Source organism: Dermochelys coriacea, chromosome 15 (genome assembly GCF_009764565.3).
Source record: "Dermochelys coriacea isolate rDerCor1 chromosome 15, rDerCor1.pri.v4, whole genome shotgun sequence".
Lineage (NCBI taxonomy): Eukaryota > Metazoa > Chordata > Testudines > Dermochelyidae > Dermochelys > Dermochelys coriacea.
The window spans coordinates 32464322-32487075 of NC_050082.1; the positions used below are offsets into that span (position 1 = coordinate 32464322).

Sequence of the window (22754 nt, forward strand, 5' to 3'; positions counted from 1 at the left end):
AAGAGAAATATCCAAAATATCTGAGAATTGGTTTCTGCACTGGGCCTGTTCACAGCCTATCTGTACGAAGATTGTTAAGAGTTCATGCTCTATTCAGTACTGATCTACAAGCGAGGCTGTAAAGTCTCCCCTAGAACCAGCTGCTACATTCCTTAAATAGTATTAACACAGGGGCAAACATTTACCACTTTGAAAACCTCTAAATATGCACTGACAGGATCAGGTCAATAATCCAAGAGAAAAGACTCAAACACAAATACTAGAGAGTCTAGAAGCAACAGTTTACAAAGACAACCAATGAAAATAAAATTCAAGTAACCCCATTCAAACCCTGTTCAGTGCTAGCAGGATCATGATGTACAAGTCAGCCAAAACAGGTCCCCTCAGAATCTTTGAGTGATGTAATGAAGATCTGGATATGAAAAAATAACACGTGTTCCACAATCCTACATACAGAAAGGGAATGAATAACGTTGCTAGTTATGTGCTAAAATAAGAGTATCAAATCTCATTCCTCGGAATAGCTGCTGCAAGGGTCAGGAAGTAATTACCTCTGTGACCAGCATTGCACAGTTATATAATTTCCTCTGTGACCAGGCATATAATAATTTGCTCTGCCTCTAAACCATCAGGTATTTGCCACTGCTGCAGGATACTCAACTTGATGAACCAATAGTTTGGTTACAGAAGGGCAAATCACATGTACCTATGGCTAGGAGCAGGGATCCTAGGCACTACAATAATACAAATAATAAATGATAATACATTAAAAAAACAGCTATGGATATCTAGTATGTGCACTCAGAGTGTAATGGGTGAGATAGGGAAGAGGAACAGGAGGCAGGGAAGTGAAAGAGTTATATGAAACAGTTAATTAAAGATTGAGTAAAACATTTGAAGGAAACAAATGTTGAGGAGTAAAATCCTACTAACCCTGAAGCCTCAGAGTTAGCCAAATACTACACTGCCTTCCCAACACTGCCTATGTGCCAGTCACTTCTGCAGAATCTTTAGACAAATTACCATCTATTTCCAGACTTTGAAAAGCCTTGGAAATAAAGAACATCTTTTAAAACGTAAAGGGAACTTCCGCCTAAGAAGATACAACACATTGTCCCACCTTGACTCTTCTTGTTTAGCACACAAGACCGTTCATTCTGACATCTGCTCTTGCTGAACTGAAAAAGAGCAGGTCCTATCCATATCAGCCAATTGAGCAATCAGTCAGAGAAGGTTACTCACCCTGTGCAGATCTTGAACTCCGATCGATTGTATAGTGTTTTGTAAACATATATGTGAAGGCCCAAGTGGCTGCTCTACATATATCCATGATTGGAACATTGTTTAGAAAGGCTACGGAAGTTGAAAAGGATCTGGTAGAGTGAGTTCTGATCTCCAATGGCGGTTGAAGGTTCTTTTGTTGATAATACGGATGGATGCATCGGGAAATCCATTTATATAGTCTTTGTGTAGACTTTAGAGCGGAACCTTTAGAACGTTCCATAGTGGAAATGAATAACCTCGGAGATTTTCTGAAAAACTTAGTTCTATTCAGGTAGAACACTAGTGCATGTCTGAAATCTAGAGTATGAAAATACTGAATCCTGTGTACGCCATGTGGTTTGGGAAAGAATATGGGGAGATAGATTGGCTAATTTACATGGAAGGAAGAAGACACTTTAGTTAGAAATTTTGGATGAGATCTTAGGATGACCTTGTTCTTGAAAAAAAAAATGGTGCAAGGTGGGTGTGCCATGAGGGCTCCTAACTTGCCCATGCGATGGACTGATGTGATAGCCATTAGGAATTCCATCTTCATCAACAGATGTGTAAGAGAACATGTTGCTAAGGCTTCAAACAGCAGTCAAGTGAGACAGTGTAATACTAGGTTCAAATCCCAAAGTGGAGTGGGTGCACATACTTTGCGGTAAGTGTTCCTGATGCCCATTGTGACACTATGTCCGATATTCTTCATAGAAATAGTTACAATTGGAATATGGCATAACTAAGATATGTTGTATGTAGGGCTGTCAATTAATTGCAGTTAACTCATGCAATTAACAAAAACATTAATCACAATTTAAATTAATCACGATTAATCGCACTTTTAATTGCAGTGTTAAACAATAGAACACTAATTGAAATTTATTCAATATTCTGGATGTTTTTCTATATTTTCATATATACTGTATTCTGTATTGTAATTGAAATCAAAGTGTATATTATTTTTATTACAAATATTTGTACTGTAAAATGATAAAAATTGTATTTTTCAATTCACCTCATACAAGTACTGTAGTGCAATATCTTTGTTGTGAAAGTGCAATTTAGAAATATAGATTTTTTTTGTTACATAACTGCACTGAAAAACAAAACAATATAACACTTCAGAGCCTAGAAGTCCACTCAGTCCTACAGCTTGTTCAGCCAATCGCTAAGACAAACAAGTTTGTTTACATTTACAGGAGATAACGTTGCCTTCTTCTTCTTTACAATATCACCATAAAGAGAGAACAGGCATTTGCCTGGCACTTTTGTAGCTGGTATTGCAAGGTGTTTATGTGCCAGATATGCTAAACATTTGTATGCCCCTTCATGCTTCAGCCACCATTCCAAAGGACATGCTTCTATGCTGATGACGCTTGTTAAAAAAATGTGCTCATTAAATTTGTGACTCAACTCCTTGGGGGAGAATTGTATGACCCTGCTCTATTTTACCTGCATTCTACCACATATTTCATATTATAGCAGTCTCAGATAATGACCCAGCACATGTTGTTCATTTTAAGAACACTTTTGCTGCAGATTTCACAAAACACAAAGAAGGTACTAATGTGAGATTTCTAAAGATGGCTACAGCACTCGACCCAGAATTTAAGAATCTGAAGTGCCTTCCAAATCTGAGAGGGACGAGGTGTGGAGCATGTTTTCAGAAGTCTTAAAAGAGCAACACTCCGATGCGGAAACTACAGAACCCGAACCACTAAACAAGAAAGTCAACCTTCTACTGGTGGCATTTGACGCAGATAATGAAAATGACATGTGTCGGTCCGCACTGTTTTGGATTGTTATCGAGCAGAACCAATCATCAGCGTGGACACATGTCCCCAGGAATGGTGGTTGATGCATAAAAGAACATATGAATCTTTAGTGCATCTGGCACATAAATATCTTGCGACGCCAACTACAACAGTGCCATGAGAATGCCTGTTCTCACTTTCAGATGACACTGTAAACAAGAAGAAGGTAGCATTATCTCCTGCACATGTAAACAAACTTGTTTGAGCAATTGGCTGAACAAGAAGTAGGACTGAGTGGACTTGCAGGCTCTAAAATTTTACATTAAAAACAGCCATACTGTGCAGATCAAAGGTCCATCTAGCCCAGTATCCTATCTTCTGACAGTGGCCAATGCCAGGTGCCCCAGAGGGAATGAACAGAACAGGGAATCATCAAGTGATCCATCCCCTGTTGCCCATTCCCAGCTTCTGGCAAACAGTGGCGAGGGACACCATCCCTGCCCATCCTGGCTAATAGCCATTGATGGACCTATCCTTTATGAATGCATCTAGTTCTTTTTTTAAACCCTGTTATAGTCTTGGTCTTCACAACATCTTCTGGCAGAGTTCCACAAGTTGACTGTGCGTTGTGTGAAGAAATACTTCTTTTGTTTGTTTTAAACCTTCTGTCTAATAATTTCATTTGGTGGCCCCTAGTTCTTATGTTATGAGAAGGAGAAAATAACACTTCCTTATTTACTTTCTCCATACCAGCCATGATTTTATAGACCTCAATCATATCCCCCCCCCGCACTTAGTTGTCTCTTTTCCAAGCTGAAAAGTCCCAGTCTTATTAATCTATCTTCATAAGGAAGCTGTTTCATACCCATAATCATTTTTGTTGCCCTTTTCTAAACTAATTCCAATATATCTTTTTTGAGACGGGGCAACCACATCTGCATGAAGTATTCAAGATGTGGGCGTACCATGGATTTATATGGAGGCAATATGATATTTTCTGTCTTATTATCTATTCCTTTCTTAATGATTCCCAACATTCTGTTCACTTTTTTGACTGCCACTGCACATTGAGTGGATGTTTTCAGAGAACTATCCACCATGACTCCAAGATCTCTTTCTTGAGTGGTAACAGCTAATTTAGACCCCCATCATTTTATACGTATAGTTGGGATTATGTTTTCCAATGTGCATTACTTTGCATTTATCAACAGTGAATTTCACCTACCATTTTGTTGCCCAGTCACCCAGTTTTGAGAAACCCTTTTGCAGCTCTTCGTAGTCTGCCTGGGACTTAACTATCTTGAGCAATTTTGTATCATCTGCAAATTTGGTGACAAATTTTGAATGCAGTTTTTTTTCTTTTTTTACATAATTCTACATTTGTAAGTTCAACTTTCATTATAAAGACATTGCACTACAGTACTTGTATTAGGTGAACTGAAAAATAATGTTTTTTGACAGTGCAAATACTTGTAATCAAAAATAAATATAAAATGAGCACTGTACACTTTGTATTCTGTGTTGTAACTGAAATCGATATATTTGAAAATGTAGAAAACATCCAAAAATATTTAAATAAATGGTAGTTATTATTGTTTAACAGAGCAATTAATTGTGATTCATTCTTTTAATCACTTGACAGCCCTAGTTTTATGCAAGAGGGGTCATGTGAAGCATCATTGGAAAGGTTATGATTTACTGAATGTGCTTATCCAGTTTGTATGCATCATTTCTGTATCTGAAGTTAGGAATACTGACTATGTAACAATTACAACTGTGTGTGTATTTGGGGAATGCCCACCACACAGTATGTAATCAGCCTGGATGGGCCATTAGGAAGGATAATAGGACTTTGAAAATACTAATCTCTCTTCTTCCTGAGAAGTTTCCTAGGATGCTGCTTTGACGCTGCAGGGTCATGTGATCAAGTTACCTGATACAGGATACCATCTTGAAATGCTGGTACTTTTCATGGGAAGGGGGTGGGGGGCCAAACTGGGAAACAAAAGATTCCCACCATATGCAAATCCTATTTAAGGCTGGGGATTAAGTTAATTTAGGCTCTTCTCCGCCTAAGAAGGAAGACTGCTGAAAACACCAGAACAAAGGAACTAGGCTGGGCGGGGCAGGGGCTGAGCCCGGGCTGGGAATAATGTCTGGCCAGGGAAGGGTATGCCTGGAGTTTTAAACTGCAAGCAGTGCAGTTAACCCCCAAGAAATTCTGCAACATATTTAAAACAACATTTAGGGTGAGAAATTATTTGTAGACAGTATTCATTAGTGTATCAAGCTTAGTTTGTGTGTTTTGTTTTATTTGCTCAGTAATCTGCTTTGTCATGTTTACTAAGCCTTAAAATCACTTAAAATTTACCTTTTTAGTTAATGAACTTGTTTTTTGTTTATTCTAAAACCCAGTTTATGCAATTCATAACTGGTGGGGAAGGAGGACAAAAAGCTGTGCATATCTTCCTCCACATTCAGAGAGGGGGCAAATTTCATAAGCTTATGCTATATAGGTCTCTATACAACACAAGACAATATAATTTTGGGTTTACACTCCAGAGGGTGTGTGTACTTGAGTGCTGGGAAATCCCCAAGCTGAGTCCTCCCACTCAGATCTGAATGCAGACTGTGTGTGATTCTACACCTGTGCTGGAAGGGGGCTTGAGAGCCTGTCACAGCAACACAGAGTAAGGGGAACCCAGGCTGGAGGGACAGGTGAGCTCAGTGGGTCCCCAGCACATCAGGTGGCACCCCTGACGGGGGGGTCCAATCCATCACACCCATAAGGAAACGTTTGGTGATTGGATGGGCAAATAGCAATGTCCCATTGATCTTCTGGTAGAAGGCATTAATAGCCGTGAGATGTGCTTTGATCTAACTAACGGAGAGGCCAGATTTTTTTAGTTCCAAGAGAGTGTCCAATATCAAGGGCATAGGTAAGGAAACGGCCCCAATTTGTTTGTTCTGGCACCACAGGTAGAAACTTCCGTTTCTCAAGGTAAGTATTGCGCATGGTTGACCATCTATAATCTGTTCCAAACGAACAGTCTAGTTTGTCATGATGGAACCATGTTAGAGTTATGCTTTCAGATGAAGTCTCTCCAGGTTCGGGTGGTGAACCCATCCCGCGTCCTGTGATAAAAGGTCTGGCAGGAGTGAAAGAGTGCGTGGTGTGCTATCTGCAATAGGGAAGGGTACCAAGTCTGTCTGGGCCACACTGGGATATCAATATGATCTTGACCTTGTTAGTATATATTTTGTGCATCACTCTCAACAACAAAGGGATTAAAAGGGCATCTTCCCATTTGAAGAGGAAGGCATCCCCCGAGGATTGAGACTCCAAATTTGGTCTCGAACTGAACCATAGGCATTTGTAGTCCTGGGATGTCGCAAAAAGGTCGACTGATGGGTGGCCCCATTGTTGGAATACATTCTGTAGGACCGTGTTGTTTAGTTCCCATTCATGATCCTGAAAAAATTCTCTGTTCAGTGTGTCCACTATAGTATTTTGACAGCCTGGAGGTACAACGCTGTGATGCTGATATTGTGCTGAATACGTGAGTTCCATAGTTTCAGGGCTTCAGTGCATAAAGAATGTGATTGGGCTTCTCTCTGTCAATTTATATAAAACATGCAGGCAATGTTGTCAGTCATTTATATACTCTTTTTCCTTATCAATGGTAGGAAGTGGAAACACATGTTGCGAACTGTGTGAAATTCTGAGAGATTTATGTGTAGCAATGTCTTGGGGGAGACCACCTGCCCTGAATTGTGTGGTGTTGCAGATGGGCTCCTCAGCCGATCAAGAAGGCATCAGTTGTGAGTATCATTGAGAGTGGGTTCTGAATGGAATGAACTCCCGCGCACATGTTGTTGGGTAGCATCCACCAATGTAGAGAGTCTTTGACTTTGGTCGACATTGTAAGGTGTCTGCTTAGGCTGTGTTTGTGTGGTACGTAGATGGTTCTTAGCCAGCCCTGAAGGCAGCGCATATGAAGACATACATGTCATACCACAAATGTGGTTGCCACCATATGGCCTAACAATTGGAGACAGGTTTGTGCCGATACACATGGACTGTTCAGTACTGAAGAGATGAGGTTAAAATTGTTCATTGGTGGTAATGCTTTGGCTTCCAGGGAGTCAAGATGGGCCCCAACGAAGTCCAACTTCTGTACAGGGTTTAGAGTTGATTTTTGTACATTTATCTGTAAACCTAGTCTCAGGAAGAGGGCAAACGTTCTGTGAGTAATGTCGAAGGCGTCTGAGTAATGTCGAAGGCGTCTGCCCGAATGGAAGCTTTTAGTAAACAATCATCTAGATAGGGGAATATTATTACTCCTTGATTAGGGGGCTGGAGCACATGATTTATGAGGAGGGACTGAGAGAACTGGGATTATTTAGTCTGCAGAAAAGAGGAATGAGGGGGGATTTGATAGCTGCTTTCAACTACCTGAAAGAGGGTTCCAAAGAGGATGGATCTAGACTGTTCTCAGTGGTACCAGATGACAGAACAAGGAGTAATGGTCTCAAGTTGCAGTGGGGGACATCAGATTAGGTAACATTATTTCACTGTGAGAGTAGTGAAGCACTGGAATGCTTTACCTAGAGAGGTGGTGAAATCTTCCTCCTTAGGGGTTTTTAAGGCCTGGCTTGACAAAGCCCTGGCTGGGATGATTTAGTTGGGAATTGGTCCTGCTTTGAGCAGGGGGTTGGACTAGATGAGCTCCTGAGATTTTTATGATTCTATGTTTCTTCCTAGGAGACAACAATGGACTAGATAACTGAGCAGGAAAACTGTTCAGAAAAGAGCCTCTGAAATAAAGGAGACTAATTTAAAATTAAAGCCTGTAGTCTCTCTGAAAAGGAATGCAATTACATTATGAAGTGTCACATTACAATAGGGCTTGCATTATTTGGTCATTTCTTCTTCTAACCTGTTTGCACTACTTCAGGCATATAATTATTACCTCATTCTCTACAAGCAATATAGTGCCCTCCCTTCAAAAAGCACATCTACTTTCATGTACAGGATTTCTAAGGCAACAAAATGAATTCCAGAACACTTGAATCTCACAGATGCTTCATGAGGCAAGTACCAGGAGTTTTTAACTAGAGTCTTTTCAAGTCTCCAAGTAACCCACTACCTTACCTGACTTCATGTTCTTTGTCCTTTTCTTCCTGCATTGGACACTATGGAGATCTTAGCACTGATAAAAAGTGCTCTAGTCTATTCCATATATTCCTTTGATGTCAAGCATTGCAAGTTTATCCTCTTTGTCCAAAACCTTCAACAAGACAGTAGCATGGATTCCACAAAAAAACAGGTGCACATAATTTTCATGTCTTTAATCTAGGTATGTGAAACTGAACAACAAAGCTGCTTCACTTAAATCTCAGGGAACTAGGTATCCACAGTTCATCATGAGAGCATCTTCAAAGTAAAGAGAAAAGGAGTACTTATGGCACCTTCGAGACTAACAAATTTATTTGAGCATAAGCTTTCGTGAGCTACAGCTCACTTCATCGGATGTATCCGATGAAGTGAGCTCACGAAAGCTTATGCTCAAATAAATGTTAGTCTCTAAGGTGCCACAAGTACTCCTTTTCTTTTTGCGAATTCAAAGTAAAGGTTATTAAAACTAAAGTCCTCTGAACCGCTGCATCAGTCAATTGAACCACCCATATTTCTCGTCAGATTTGCCATCAGATTTGGGGGGAAGCGTCTCCATTCCAGGTCTCTGGTGGAGGAATGCAGAAAAAGCAGTGCTGTCCTATCACATTGGCCAGAAAATAATTAATAGCCTAGGCAGAGCTGTGCTTTCAGGTAGGATGTCATTTCCAAAGCAAAAATTCACAATACCCATAAAAGGAAAACGTATACAATATTTAACTGTCCAACAACACTGACTCCTTATAATTTCTTTTAATTAAACTAGATTAAAAGTCAGACTCAGATTTGTAAATGCTCTTCTGAGACATTAAATATACCCTCTAAATAGTGAATATAGGAATTTCTATACAAATTAATTATTCTGACCTATTTCTGACAAGTACTGCTTCAAAATACAGATAAAAGTTCATATCTTAGCCACAACATTAGTTACATGCCTTCTGTCATTACTCAATCTGTCTGGATTTTTTTCACCTGATCTGAATAGAATTTTGCCAGAGATGCTTTAGTTTGGCAAATCAAAAGCCCAGACAGTATACTTAACTTTTAATGCAATTGATTCCACCACATCCTGCAATTCACAAAAGTAACTTGCCCTTAAAATAACCTAAGGGCCAATTAATCTTCCTGTTCTGGAGAAATGATCATTTCAGTGAGTTCCTGTTCATTCTAATTAGGAATCTCTCCCAAGCTAGGAAACATCTTTCAGTTCTATAAGCAATATGGAGTTAGATATTTACAAACAAATTTTCTTCTTGCAAGGGAATCGGTCTACCCAGTTTGCTACAGAGAGGGGGAATTCAGCTGGTGACATTTCACAAGTGGTGTAGATAGCAGTCAAGATGTTTTCTCTGCAGTGTTTCTAAGCAATACACCACAGAAGCATGATCACTGGTAAGAAAAAAGGTCACTGAAAGATCTCATTGTTTGAATAGACTCAGTAGCGATTTCCTATAGAATGCATTCACTTTTCACCTGGGCTCAATTCATGAACTCAGGGATGCAGGGAATAAGCAGAGTGCTCTCAACCTAGACAAGAGCAGATGTTCGTTTGTACGCCACAACAAGTGGCAATCTGCAAAGAAGAGGGCTAACACTTGACAGCAGTTTAGGACTGCAGACCATTGACATAGATGTAAGGGGAAACCCAGAAAAGGTTTTGCCCTTCCTCAAGTATTACATTTTTAAACTGAAAACAATAAATATTTTAGAAAGTAGGAAAGCTAGCTGAAATTTGTTTATAAACTGTCATACATGTTTTAAAAATCTTTACAGAACATTCAAACAAAGCATATTACAATAGGTCCAGACTTGGTTAAAATGATGAAGCTTATTGTGAAAGTAAAATAATTCACAATAGGGTAAGATTTGCCTGAATCAACTGGGAGCAGATTTTCTTCTTTCCTACAGAAAAGGTTGAAGTATTTATGTAGAGGTGAGTTTGGTATCAAAGCTATATGAACCAGCCTTACCGGTGTCAGAGGTATGTGACACTTTAGCTCTCAGTAAACATACATGATTTTAGCACATCAATAACAGAGAAGTTTTGCTACATTCTTATTAATGATTTAATGAATCCTCCATTGGAGCTACACCTGACATGGCCAGTCAGTGATTAACAGACATAAATGCAGCTGCTGGGTGTATTTCTTATACTTGGACCAACTGTATTAGCCAGGATGGGCAGGGATGCTGTCCCTAGCCTCTGTTTGCCAGAAGCTGGGAATGAGAGACAGGGAATGGATCACCTGATGATTACCTGTTCATTCCCTCTAGGGCACCTGGCATTGGCCACTGTCATAAGACAGGATACTGGACTAGATGGATGTTTGGTCTGATCCAGTATGGCCGTTCTTATGTTATGTTCTTATGTATTCAGCAGCCTCTGACACTTATTATATTTATCATGGTAGCCCCTTCCATCACAAACAAGATAGGTTTAATAACCATTAGAAACACAGACCACCCCACTTTTCTTCCCAGACTGCCTGCTTCAGGAGTGTTCCAGGTTTAACAATTCTAGTATGTAGTGTTGTTGCAGTGTGTGTAGGTCCCAGTATAAAAAGGTGGGTGAAGTAATATCTTTTACTGGACAAACTTCTGTTGGTGAGAGAGACAAGCTTTCGAGCTTACAAAGAACTCTTCTTCAGGTCTGGGAAACGTACTCAGCATGTCACAGCTAAATACAAGGTAGAACAGACAGTTTAGCAGAAGTAGTTAACACATATTTCAATGGACCTTTCAAGGTGCAGTGGCCCACTGAACAAACACGCCGGATTTATGGTTTACTACAAAAATCTACAACCCACTGACAATCCCCCCCCCCCGATGCTATTCTCCCCCTTCCTTTCTTCACTATGACTGGCTGTTAATGGGCCACTTCACCTTGAATGATGACAGGTTTCAGAGTAGTAGCCGTGTTAGTCTGTATTCGCAAAAAGAAAAGGAGTACTTGTGGCACCTTAGAGACTAACAAATTTATTTGAGTATAAGCTTTCGTGAGCTACAGCTATAGCTCATTTCATCAGATGTAGCTCACGAAAGCTTATGCTCAAATAAATTTGTTAATCTCTAAGGTGCCACAAGTACTCCTTTTCTTTTCACCTTGAACGATTCCTTGAAATAGGTGTTAATTACTCATGCTATCTATTTCATCTTGTATTTACATGTGACACTCAGAGGTGAGGTCTACACTACAGACCTATATTGGTATAACTACTTCACTCAGGGGTGTGAAAAATCCACCCCCCTTAGTGATGTAGTAATACTGATCTAACCCCTGGTGTAGACAATGAGCTTCTCCCATTGACATAGCTACCACCTCTCAGAAAGGTGCATTAACTATGTCAACAGGAGAAGCTCTCCCATCAGCATAGGAAAGTCTTCACTAAAGTGTGACAGCAGTGCATCTGTGCCGGTGCAGCTGTCGCACTGTATGTGAAGACAAGTTTCCCAGACAAGCTCTGTGTAAGCTTGAAGGCTTGTCTCTCTCACCAACCGAAGTTGGTGGTCAGTCTGTGAAGCTGTTCATTCAATGGCTTCTTCTCTCTTAAGAGCCCATTTTTGTGAACAAGATAGACAGTTACAGGAGAAGTAACCTTCATTCTCGCTTCCAGGTGACTGCTGTAAGTCTATAGGATGGAACTACTGGCCTACCAGGTGGGTTTGGAGTGGAGAGTGCAAGCACCCAGTGGTGATGATTGTTAGATGGGATCTAACAATGAGGCCTTATAGGAAATAGATTGTCTTCTTCCTGGGGGAATTCTAAATGAGCCACTTGCCAATACCAGTAAGACAACACATGGTGCGAGATTCCCAGGATGCCATGCTTCACATAATCCTTGTGTAAGACAGAATAGATAGGCCATTGGAAGATCTAGTCACCGTCCCCTTCCTTACAGTTCTTAATTGCAGTTCTGTTTACGCTATTTACCCTAAAACAGCTAACATTAATTGCTTGATTACACAAAGTTTGAATCTTTCTAACTTTACGATCATACATATAGTCTATGAGCAGAGGCTTACTTCAATCCCTTTTATATATTTATTTGCTGGGTGCAAAATGCATGGACTCAAAGTTATAGTATCAGAGGGGTAGCCGTGTTTGCCGCTTTTACAGATCCAGACTAAGAGTCCTGTGGCACCTTATAGACTAACAGACGTATTGGAGCATAAGCTTTCGTGGGTGAATACCCACTTCATCGGAGGCATGTCATGCAATGCTCCAATACATCTGTTAGTCTATGAGGTGCCACAGGACTCTTTGCCGCTTCAAAAGTTATAGCTACACCTTAGGATCAGAAAAAAGGATGCTTACCCTCAGTCTATTTACAGGACTATCCATGCACTAATGCAGCTGGTAAGTTGCATGCTCTGTTAAACCATCCTATGGTACTTAGCCAGGCACCTGAAAGGACACAGCCTGGGGGCAAAGAATATACTCCTTCAAAATCTCTAGACAAAACATGGCAAAAAGGGGGCAAGTGCAAATCTAATAAATCAAAATAGAGCACTCATTTGGTAAATTTAAGGAAATATGCTGTTTGCTCATTTACAAATGTTTGCAGTTTCTGGTTTTGTAACATAACATTTGTTTAATAAGCAAGAGAAGGCAAGTCATTTCATTATCTGAACTGACCTATACCTAAACATAGCTGGAAGCTACAGAAATGCTAGCTACTGTATCTTCTCCTTAGCTTTGTTAAAATGATATTGATCTACTGAGTAAGAGTGGTACTACTGTGCCATCTGTTAGTATTTTGCCTGATTTATTTTCTTGAAACTGCTCAATAAAGCACATGATCCTAACACTACAAAAGCATTAATGCAAGGCCAGCAGAAAGCCTGGCCGTGCTCATGTGAGCACTCTGGCAACATTGACTAAATAAACCAAATCTCTGCTAGGATTTTTATTGGTACGATACTACAATTGAATACAATATGAAAAGAGTTTCCATCACATCACAGCAGAAGGAATTATTTTTACTCAGACTACCAGATTAATAAGATATGTGATAGCCGAGGCTGAATTAAAAAATCTCCTACACATTCTACAGAATCAAGTTTGGTTGCTTGAAATATCATAATGTGGGATTATGAACTAGATATTAGTGCAGAGAATAAATATAGCTTCTGGTATTGTGATTTAAGCCTCACCAGGGTGAGCCAATCCGGTGGAGTGAATCCTGACACTTGAAATAGAATCTTCTAGAGTCAAAAAGTCCAGCCAGCTGCCAAGAATAATATTTCAGTGGTTCAGTCAATACTTCTGTATGCATGGCCTAGAGGGCTTTGCACAGCCGTAACCACAGACGTTACTGTATGTTTGGTGGAATAGTAAAAACAGACATTTATGAATGTACAGTTTGTAGACATCTTAAAAGCAATTTGAAGGAGGAAGATGGAGACGGAAGCTTGATAAATGGACAGACGCCTCCAACAAGCTTACATTCCCTCAGTTATTTCTACTTAACAGTTTTTAATCTGAGACATCAGTGGTTGGAAATATTAAAAGAACATCTCTGGGCTTCTGAATGGAGAGAAGAGACGAGACGAGGTGTCAGGATATGGAAGCCTAACCCATTACTCTGAGCTGCAGTGGGAATACGAACTCCAATCACGCTATTCTGAAGCACTGTTCATTTCAGTGTCTAGTAACACTCAAAGCAGGAGACCCTCTCACGCATTTCACATATGATTTCTATTTCTGCCCTGATGTAAAACACAGTATCACACATCATGCTATAAAGAGAGCTTCAAGCAGGTTTTTCCAAAGAAATATAATAGCCCACAGCTGCCAGAAGCAGAGGGTCATTGCTGGAGGGGGGCACAGCACATTCAGTTTGCTAGATTTTCCTTTAAAGAATGTCAATAAAACAAACTGCCAAATGTGTTTTTAAAAAATGTCCTGCTATGCGGCAAACCACTAGGGTCACTGCATAGTTATCACAATCCAGACAAGTTAGCAAAAATGAGCCTCCACAACACAGACAACTTGCTAACTGCATTCAAAGCACACTGCTGGAGAGGTCATTCCCTCATCTCACACACTATTTCTGTGGCCAATGGCAATTTATTTTTACGTAACTACTGAGCGAGCTTTGTAGACTCTGCTTCCAACACAGGAGCCATATTAGGAAATAGCCGGAAAAGAGAGATTTACTATTTATGATCCGTATGCCAAACACAGTCAGACACACACAAAGGCACAATCACTGTTGCATACAGAGGTGGAATCATGGTGGCAAATGCACACAGAGCAGCACTCATACAGGCACACTGGTCAGCACACACTCATGGCCTTACAGGAGGAGAAGGAATGCAATTTGTGCATGCATTCTAAGCGAGAAGCAGAGCAAATAACAAAGCTGACCTATGCACCAACACAGGCACATGCACACAGGCTGAGGCAGCTCCACCCCTTGTACCCTCCCGACCATCCCATCCCTGTGTTTGTGTGAATGTTCTGCTCGCCCCCCAGTGGGACCCCAGAGAAGCTGTTGTGGGCCTGCAAGCCTCATTAACCCCTTCAGGGCTAGGCCATTCCAAGTACAATTTCAGCGCTTTTTTCAACATAATGAAACAGTGGGAAGAGGTACAATAGGTTCTGCAGGCTTTTACCTTCCTCCAAACCCTGATTACACATCTCCAAAGGATTGGAGCCAGGAATGAATAAAAGGCATTGTTCCCCTCCCAACCCCGAGAGGTAAGGAGCTGGTGCTTCCCTCCCCAGGGTTCAGTGCCCACTGCAAATCTACATCAGATTTCTGCTCTCCAGTACACAATCACCTCCAAAGCCCTTTTTGGCACATTCTGTCAGGTTATAGCACAAGGGGGCTGAATCCAGGCCAGAACCTACACTACAAAGCTACTAGTCCACCTTTCTCCTCTTTGTGCCTCCTACCCGTGGGCCAGTGCAGGGAACAGAGTTGAGAAATGACAAAGGAAGCGAAGAAAAATCAATGCTCACTAATGCCGCCAGTCACAATCTAGGCGGACAACGTAGCCCCACACAGCACCCTGCATATTTTGGGTGCTGTAAAATAATGTGATAGTGAAAACAGCAATAGAACGTGTATGCTGCCCTAGCTGAGGCATGGAATTGCTCAATTCCCAGGTCACCTATAATGACGAGGAGGGAAGGATCACTCCCACTCCCAGGATTTACCTGTGGGAGATGGGGAAGGGTTTGCTCAACCCTCACCATGGTCATATGTAGAGCAGTGGGGCGCTGTAAGGTCCCAGGATTTATCTGTGGGGGGAACACTGGGCAGCTGATCCCACCTCCTCACCATCACTCACCTTCTTCCGGGGCTGCCATTTCATCATATTTGTAAAGCAGAAACGTTGAGCATCAAGATATTGTCTGGATGCTGGTGGCGGATGCAGGGAAGCTGCAGCTGCAAGTCATGCTGCCTCCGTCCTGCCCCTTTAAATCTTTGCCATAGTCACTGGAGAAGGAAATTACAGAGCCAGAAAAAGGGGAAAAGTCTCGAGTCTCTTGGTATTTAACTCAAGAAAAACTGGTGGAAATGCCATAAAAACCCTACCCATCAGGAAGTCCCAGAAACAGCAGCTCCACTACCTGGACAGGTCATTCTCCAGGGAGACCTGCAGCCTTGTGGGTCCCTGGGATAGGGATTCTCCTTCAGGGAAGAGCCTTGGTGAAGTAGGAGCTGCAATTCTCTCTCCTGCAGGAAATTAGCACGCACACACACACACTCCCACTGCCAACCAAGCTACTCTGCTAACAAAGATCAAACCAATGATTCCCTCACACGCAGCCTGGAAGAATTCCCAACTCCGGGATGCATTTCTGCTTCAGTCAAATTTTCATGAAGTAAATTCCAAAGGTGTATCAGCAGAACATACCTCACAGACCCTGCAGTGTAAGGAGCAGCCTTGGCTGGGTGCCCAATTCTGCCCACAAAAAACTGCCACAAGGACAAAGTTAAATACTGGTGGGGAAATCCAGCAAGAGCCCCAAACTCCACGGCTCAGCCTGCACTAATGACTTCCTTCCCTCTGTACATGCACAGCCTGCCCTGCTCCAGCCAACAAGGCAGGAGCCTCCTGGGTCTTAGTGCCTCTGACATCTCCGCTGCACAGCCAAACTTCCACTGACGGATTACAGTATAACGCAAGCCTTTCATTTCAAAGGCACCAGTGAAGAAAGCACTGACAAATGAGTTAAAGGCACCCTTTCAAGCATCTGGACTGAAGCCTATATGACAAACTCTGGTCTCATGAGACAGAGATGCCCCAGATCATGGTGTGTCTGAAAGTTTCTTTAACAAGGGTTGGCTGAGGCACTCCATGGTCGTGGAATAGAGATATTAAAGAAGTTTTGCACTTCGTCCTTTTCCAAATCTGAAATGCACAAACACCAACAAAAGCTCAAACATTAAGTTCTATAAAGACATCTCACAATGCTCACAATGCACATAAAAGCACAGTAACAAAACCTCACTAAACCCAAAACTTCCTGCCTGGCAGCCCTTAGTCCAGACACCAGTCAGAAAAGGAAAGCCAACCAGGTAACAACCTGTAGCCCCTATGGTCAGTTCCCTGCAGCTGGAGAAACTGCATTTCTTTGCTATTTCCTTAGGTGGCTCCACATTTTGTCTGCTCGCATTTGTGAGGTCTCTCTGTAGGAAGAATATAGATGCATGAAGCAGTATTCTATCATTTAAAGGCAGAATAATTCTGCTTTAACAACATTTTTTACAGTGGGAAAAGAAAAGCAGGTGCTGTAAGTAACAATCCTGAAGAGGCAGCTGTGGGGAAGGACTGCAGGCAAATAGGTCTCTCTTACTTCTATTATTCAAATGAACAGCCCCCACACCAACATGCATCCCCCCAAACACAGCGCTGTAATGTAATCACCACATATTACACTGCAAGTAAGGAATTCTCCCTACCTCCTGCATCTGTAGGGCAGAGGCCCTCAGCTGGGCAGCTCAATTCCCAGAGGATTACTAATTACAGTTGAAAGAGAGTACTTGTGGCACCTTAGAGACTAACAAATTTATTTGAGCATAAGCTTCCATGAGCTACAGTTCACTTCATTGGATGCATTCAGTGAAAAATACAGTGGGGAGATTTATATACACAGAGAACATGAAACAATGGCTGTTACACACACTGTAAGGAGACTGATCACTTAAGATGACCAATTCCAACTGGGGGGGGCGGGGGGAGAAGGAAGAAAACCTTTTGTAGTGATAATCAAGGTGGGCCATTTCCAGCAGTTGCAAAGAACATCTGAGGAACAGTGGGGGTAGAGAGGGGAGCGGGAGAAATAACATGGGGAAATAGTTTTACTTTGTGTAATGATCCATCCACTCCCAGTCTCTGTTCAAGCCTAAAGTTAATTGTATCCAGTTTACAAATTAATTCCAATTCAGCAGTCTTTCGTTGGAGTCTGTTTTTGAAGTTTTTTTTGTTGAAGAATAGCCACTCTTAGGTCTGTAATCGAGTGACCAGAGAGATTGAAATGATCTCCGACTGGTTTTTGAATGTTATAATTCTTGACATCTGATTTGTGTCCATTTATTCTTTTATGTAGAGACTGTCCAGTTTGACCAATGTACATGGCAGAGGGGCATTGCTGGCACATGATGGCATAGATCACATCGGTAGATGCGCAGGTGAACGAGCCTCTGATAGTGTGGCTGATGTGATTAGGCCCTATGATGGTGTCCCCTCAATAGATATGTGGTCAGAGTTGGCAACGGGCTTTGTTGCAAGGAATGGTTCCTGGGTAAGTGGTTCTGTTGTGTGGTTGCTGGTGAGTATTTGCTTCAGATTGGGGGGCTGTCTGTAAGCAAGGACTGGCCTGTCTCCCAAGATCTGTGAGAGTGATGGGTCGTCCTTCACGATAGGTTGTAGATCTTTGATGATGCGCTGGAGAGGTTTTAGTTGGGGGCTGAAGGTGATGGCTAGTGGCGTTCTGTAATTTTCTTTGTTGGGCCTGTCCTGTAGTAGGTGACTTCTGGGTACTCTTCTGGCTCTGTCAATCTGTTTCTTCACTTCAGCAGGTGGGTATTGTAGTTGTAGGAATGCATGATAGAGATCTTGTAGGTGTTTGTCTCTGTCTGAGGGGTTGGAGCAAATACGGTTGTATCGTAGAGCGTGGCTTAGACAATGGATCGTGTGGTGTGATCTGGTGAAAGCTGGCAGCATGTAGGTATGAATAGCGGTCTGTAGGTTTCCAGTATAGGGTGGTGGTTATGTGACCATCGCTTATTAGCACCGTAGTGTCCAGGAAGTGGATCTCTCGTGTGGACTGGTCCAGGCTGAGGTTGATGGTGGGATGGAAATTGTTGAATTCATGGTGGAATTCCTCAAAGGCTTCTTTTCCATGGGTCCAGATGATGAAGATGTCATCAGTGTAGCGCAAGTAGAGTAGGGGCATTAGGGGACGAGAGCTGAGGAAGCGTTGTTCTAAGTCAGCCATGAAAATGTTGGCATACTGTGGGGCCATGCGGGTACCCATCGCAGTGCCGCTGACTTGAAGGTATACATTGTCCCCAAATGTGAAATAGTTATGGGTGAGGACAAAGTCACCAAGTTCAGCCACCAGGTTAGCTGTGACATTATTGGGGATACTGTTCCTGACGGCTTGTAGCCCATCTTTGTGTGGAATGTTGGTGCAGAGGCTTCTACATCCATAGTGGCTAGGATGGTGTTTTTAGGAACATCACCGATGGACTGTAGTTTCCTCAGGAAGTCAGTGGTGTCTCAAAGATAGCTGGGAGTGCTGGTAACGTAGGGCCTGAGGAGGGAGTCTACATAGCCAGACAATCCTGCTGTCAGGGTGCCCATGCCTGAGATGATGGGGCGTCCAGGATTTCCAGGTTTATGGATCTTGGGTAGCAGATAGAATACCCCAGGTCGGGGTTCCAGGAGTGCGTCTGTACGGATTTGTTCTTGGGCTTTTTCAGGGAGTTTCTTGAGCAAATGCTGTAGTTTCTTTTGGTAATCCTAACACGGCTGCTACTCTGAAACCTGTAATTACAGTTGACTACTTCAAAATGCCTTTGAAGTCTATATGTGTTCATACTGTATTAATATTCAGAGACACATAGTTAGAGAGTGTTACTATCATATTAATAACAAGGTCAGAGTCCCTCCGACAAGATATTTGCTCAGGAGTGGACTTGGCTGAAAACCTATCCTTTGATGACATCATCATACAGACACAGCACTTTGAAATTCCCTTTTTTCAATCAGAAGAGTTATAGCATTTTCTAATAAATCTTTTTTTTTTGGCATTTATTTTGCTGATTCAAATCAGAAGAAAAATCAGAGATGGGGAGAAAGAAAGGGAAACGGATAGAAAAGAAATGGGAAAGCAAGAAGAGGTGCCGGGAAAGAAGAACAAGAAGAACAGACAATTCTCCACTGCACTGAACGCTATCTTAGTCAATAATAAAAGCAAACACATTAAACTAAGCTAAGTGTCTGAGTGGTGCCTGCTTACCTACCAGACTGATATTCAGACCAGTGTCCCTTCCCTGGCTGGGGACCCTCTAACCCCATAGTGCCCACACCAAATCAGGTAGTTTCAAATTTCACTACAAACATTCAGCACAAAATTTCCAAGGGTTCTGATGCTTTAGGGCATAACTGGGTTAAGTTTGTGATGAGAGAGTCCCCGCCCAAATTCCTCCTGGGTGCTACTGTCAGCCTGCAGTTGTTATGCCCATAAGTTCAGCTGGCACATTCTCCAAATGTGCTTTATATTTAAACTAGAGGACAGGTGCCAACAACAGGTGGGCTCCCATATTCAGCAAAATACACGAGTCATTTTTTCCTCTCCTCTGTCACAGCAATGGCATGCTGGAGTTACAGGCTTCTTTAGACAATGAAAAGCTCTGTGAACAGTTACATGGCAGAACAGGACCTGGAAAAAGGTTACACAGACTTCAGGAACTGAAGTTACCAAAACAACAGGTTGTCTTAAGGTGGGGTTGCCAAAATATATTCTGCATAAGAACCAGCCAGCAGGCACTGTGCCTGCCATAGCAGGCAGCTACAGGACTCAGCTTGAGGACAAACTCACAATAATCACACATGCCATGGTGCATTTGGGCCTTCTCAGGAGGGCCAGTGGCACAAAACAGATTCCAGAACCTGGCTCTGCAGGAAAGTCTCACTTTTGCTTCTTTCTTGATTGCATGAGAGGGGCTGATGTCTAGTGCATCACTTCAGGTAGGCAGTGAGCAGATAAGATTACCAAGATGATGTAGAGGCAGATTGGGAGAATTTTCCAGGGCTTTATGCAGAGATCACAGAAATGTAGGGCTGGAAGGGACCTCAAGGTGCTATCAAATCCAGACCCCTGTACTGAGGCAGGACAAATTAAGCTAGACCAGCCCTGACAGGTTTTTGTCCAACCTGTTCATAAAAGCCTCCAGTGACAGAGATTCCACAACCTCCCTTGGAAGCCTGTTCCAGAGCTTAACTGTCCTTAGAGTTAGAAAGATTTTTCCTGATCTTTAACCTAAATCTCCCTTGATACTGATTAAGCCCATGACTTCTTGTCCCATCCTCAGCGGATATGGAGAATAATTGAGTCCACTTTACAACAGCCCTGAACATAGCTGAAGATTTAACAGGTCCCCCCTCCATCTTCTTTTCTCAAGACCAAACATCCCCAATATTTTTAATGTTTCCTCACAGGTTTTCTAAACCTTTGGTCATTTTTATTGCTCTCCTCTGGACTCTCTCCAATTTGTCCACATCTTTTGCAAAGTGTGGCACCCAGAACTGGACCCAGTATGCCAGTGGAGGCCTCACCAGTGCCAAATAGAGCAGCACAATTACCTCCCATATGTCTCACATATGACACGCCTGTTAATACACCCAAGAATATTAACCTTTCACATCAGCAGAAAATTGTTGACTCATTCAATCTGTGATCCACTATAATCCTCAGAGCCTTCTCAGCAGTACTACCACCTAGCCAGTTATTCCCCATTTTGTAGTTGTGCATTGGACTTTTCCTTTTTAAGTGAAGTACTTGGCACTTCTCTTTACTGAATTTCATGTTGCTGAAATCTCCAATATGCCAAAATTGTTCTGAATTCTAATCCTGTCCTCCAAAATCCTTGCAATCCCTCCCAGCTTGGTGTCCTCTGCAAATTTTGTAACAACACTTTCCACCCCATTATCAAAGTCATTAATTAAAATATTGAATAATACTGAATTTAGGACTGACCCCCTCTAAATATGCCCTCTGAGTTTGACAGCAAACCATTGTTAACTACTCTGAGTAAAGTCTTTCAATCAGATGTGTACCCATCTTATAGTAATTTCATCTAGATCACATTTCCCTAGTTTGCTTATAAGAATGTCATGTGGGACTGTGTCAAAAACCCTGCTAAAATCAAGATTATATATTCATACTCCCCACATCCACTAAGCCAGTAGTACCCTGTCAAACCAGGAAATTAGATTGATTTAGCATGATTTGTTCTTGACAAATCTATGTTGGTTATTCTTTGTAACCCTATGATCCTCTAGCTGCTTACAAAATGATTGTTTAATAATGTGTTCCAATATTTTTACAGGTATCAAAATTAGGCTGACTAGTGTATAAATTCTTTGAGTTGTCTTTGTTCCCATTTTTAAAGATAGATACTATTTTTGCTTTTCTCCAGTCCTCTGGGACCTCACCCATTCTTCAGAAGTCCTCAAAGGTAACTGCTAGCAGTTCCAAGTTCGCTTCTGCTAGTTCCTTATGTATTCTAGAATTAATTTCATCAGTCCATGGTCAGATACTGGTAAGAAAGCAGAAGCCAGGGTTATGTATGATCTATATACTGTTTACTTTTAAGTATTCTTTTTCAAAGGAGTTTTCTAAAGTGTTTGAGACCCTCAAATGCCTCCAGGTTCCCATAATGAGCTATGTAAAGTGGCAGGTTACAGTTAAAATTATGGATGTTCTTAAATTAGAGAGAATTGCCAAAGCAGGAAATATGAAGTAGTGATGAAACATATCAATTACCTGCTCTTTATTAATACAGTCTACAGCCTTATCTGTAATGTTGGAACCCTTTACGAACAGCAAGATGCAATGGAAGAAGTTGAGAACAAAAAGTAATTACAGATTTGCTAGTCCCAGGGATGGACTGTCCTTCCCATTGCTTTGAAGAAAATCCAAGATGTCCCCCTTAGTACCATATACACTACACAATACAGAAGGCCTGTCCCTTCACAGTAAGTTCAGAGGGCTAGTTCTACTGTCATTGCTTCATGCATTATGTTCAATACAAATAAAAGGCACTGTTACACTGGGCTAAATAAGAAATATCTTGGTTTCATTAGTTAGTCTCTATCAAAGCATTTGTACCATGCTCATGAACATGGTATGAGTGCCTTTTCTTAGGTGCTCCAGGAAGATATAATTCTCATAATGAAAATATTTCAAATGGAGAACAATGTAAATGTGCTGTTTTCATAAGAAGGTTTTAAATAGAGTCTCCCCACTTTGGAAAAACTTCTGTGCCGAACTCCTCTGAGGGTTCCTGGTCTCCTGTGCCATTACACAC

At 41.7% G+C, this 22754-nt stretch overlaps 1 protein-coding gene across 3 annotated transcripts in view; it reads right to left on the bottom strand.

The window, feature by feature from the left end:
• Positions 1-22754, bottom strand: part of TTC28 (tetratricopeptide repeat domain 28) — a 504341-nt gene that overhangs the window by 315942 nt on the left and 165645 nt on the right. The window contains exon 1 of one of the 3 annotated variants that reach the window (XM_038373838.2): positions 15499-16329. The exons of the other annotated variants lie outside the window; for them this stretch is intronic. Within the exon in view, the coding sequence (XP_038229766.1) occupies positions 15499-15525 (27 nt within the window). The 5' untranslated portion in view covers positions 15526-16329. Of the gene's footprint in view, positions 1-15498; positions 16330-22754 lie in introns of those variants that run through there. 3 annotated transcript variants of the gene reach the window in all.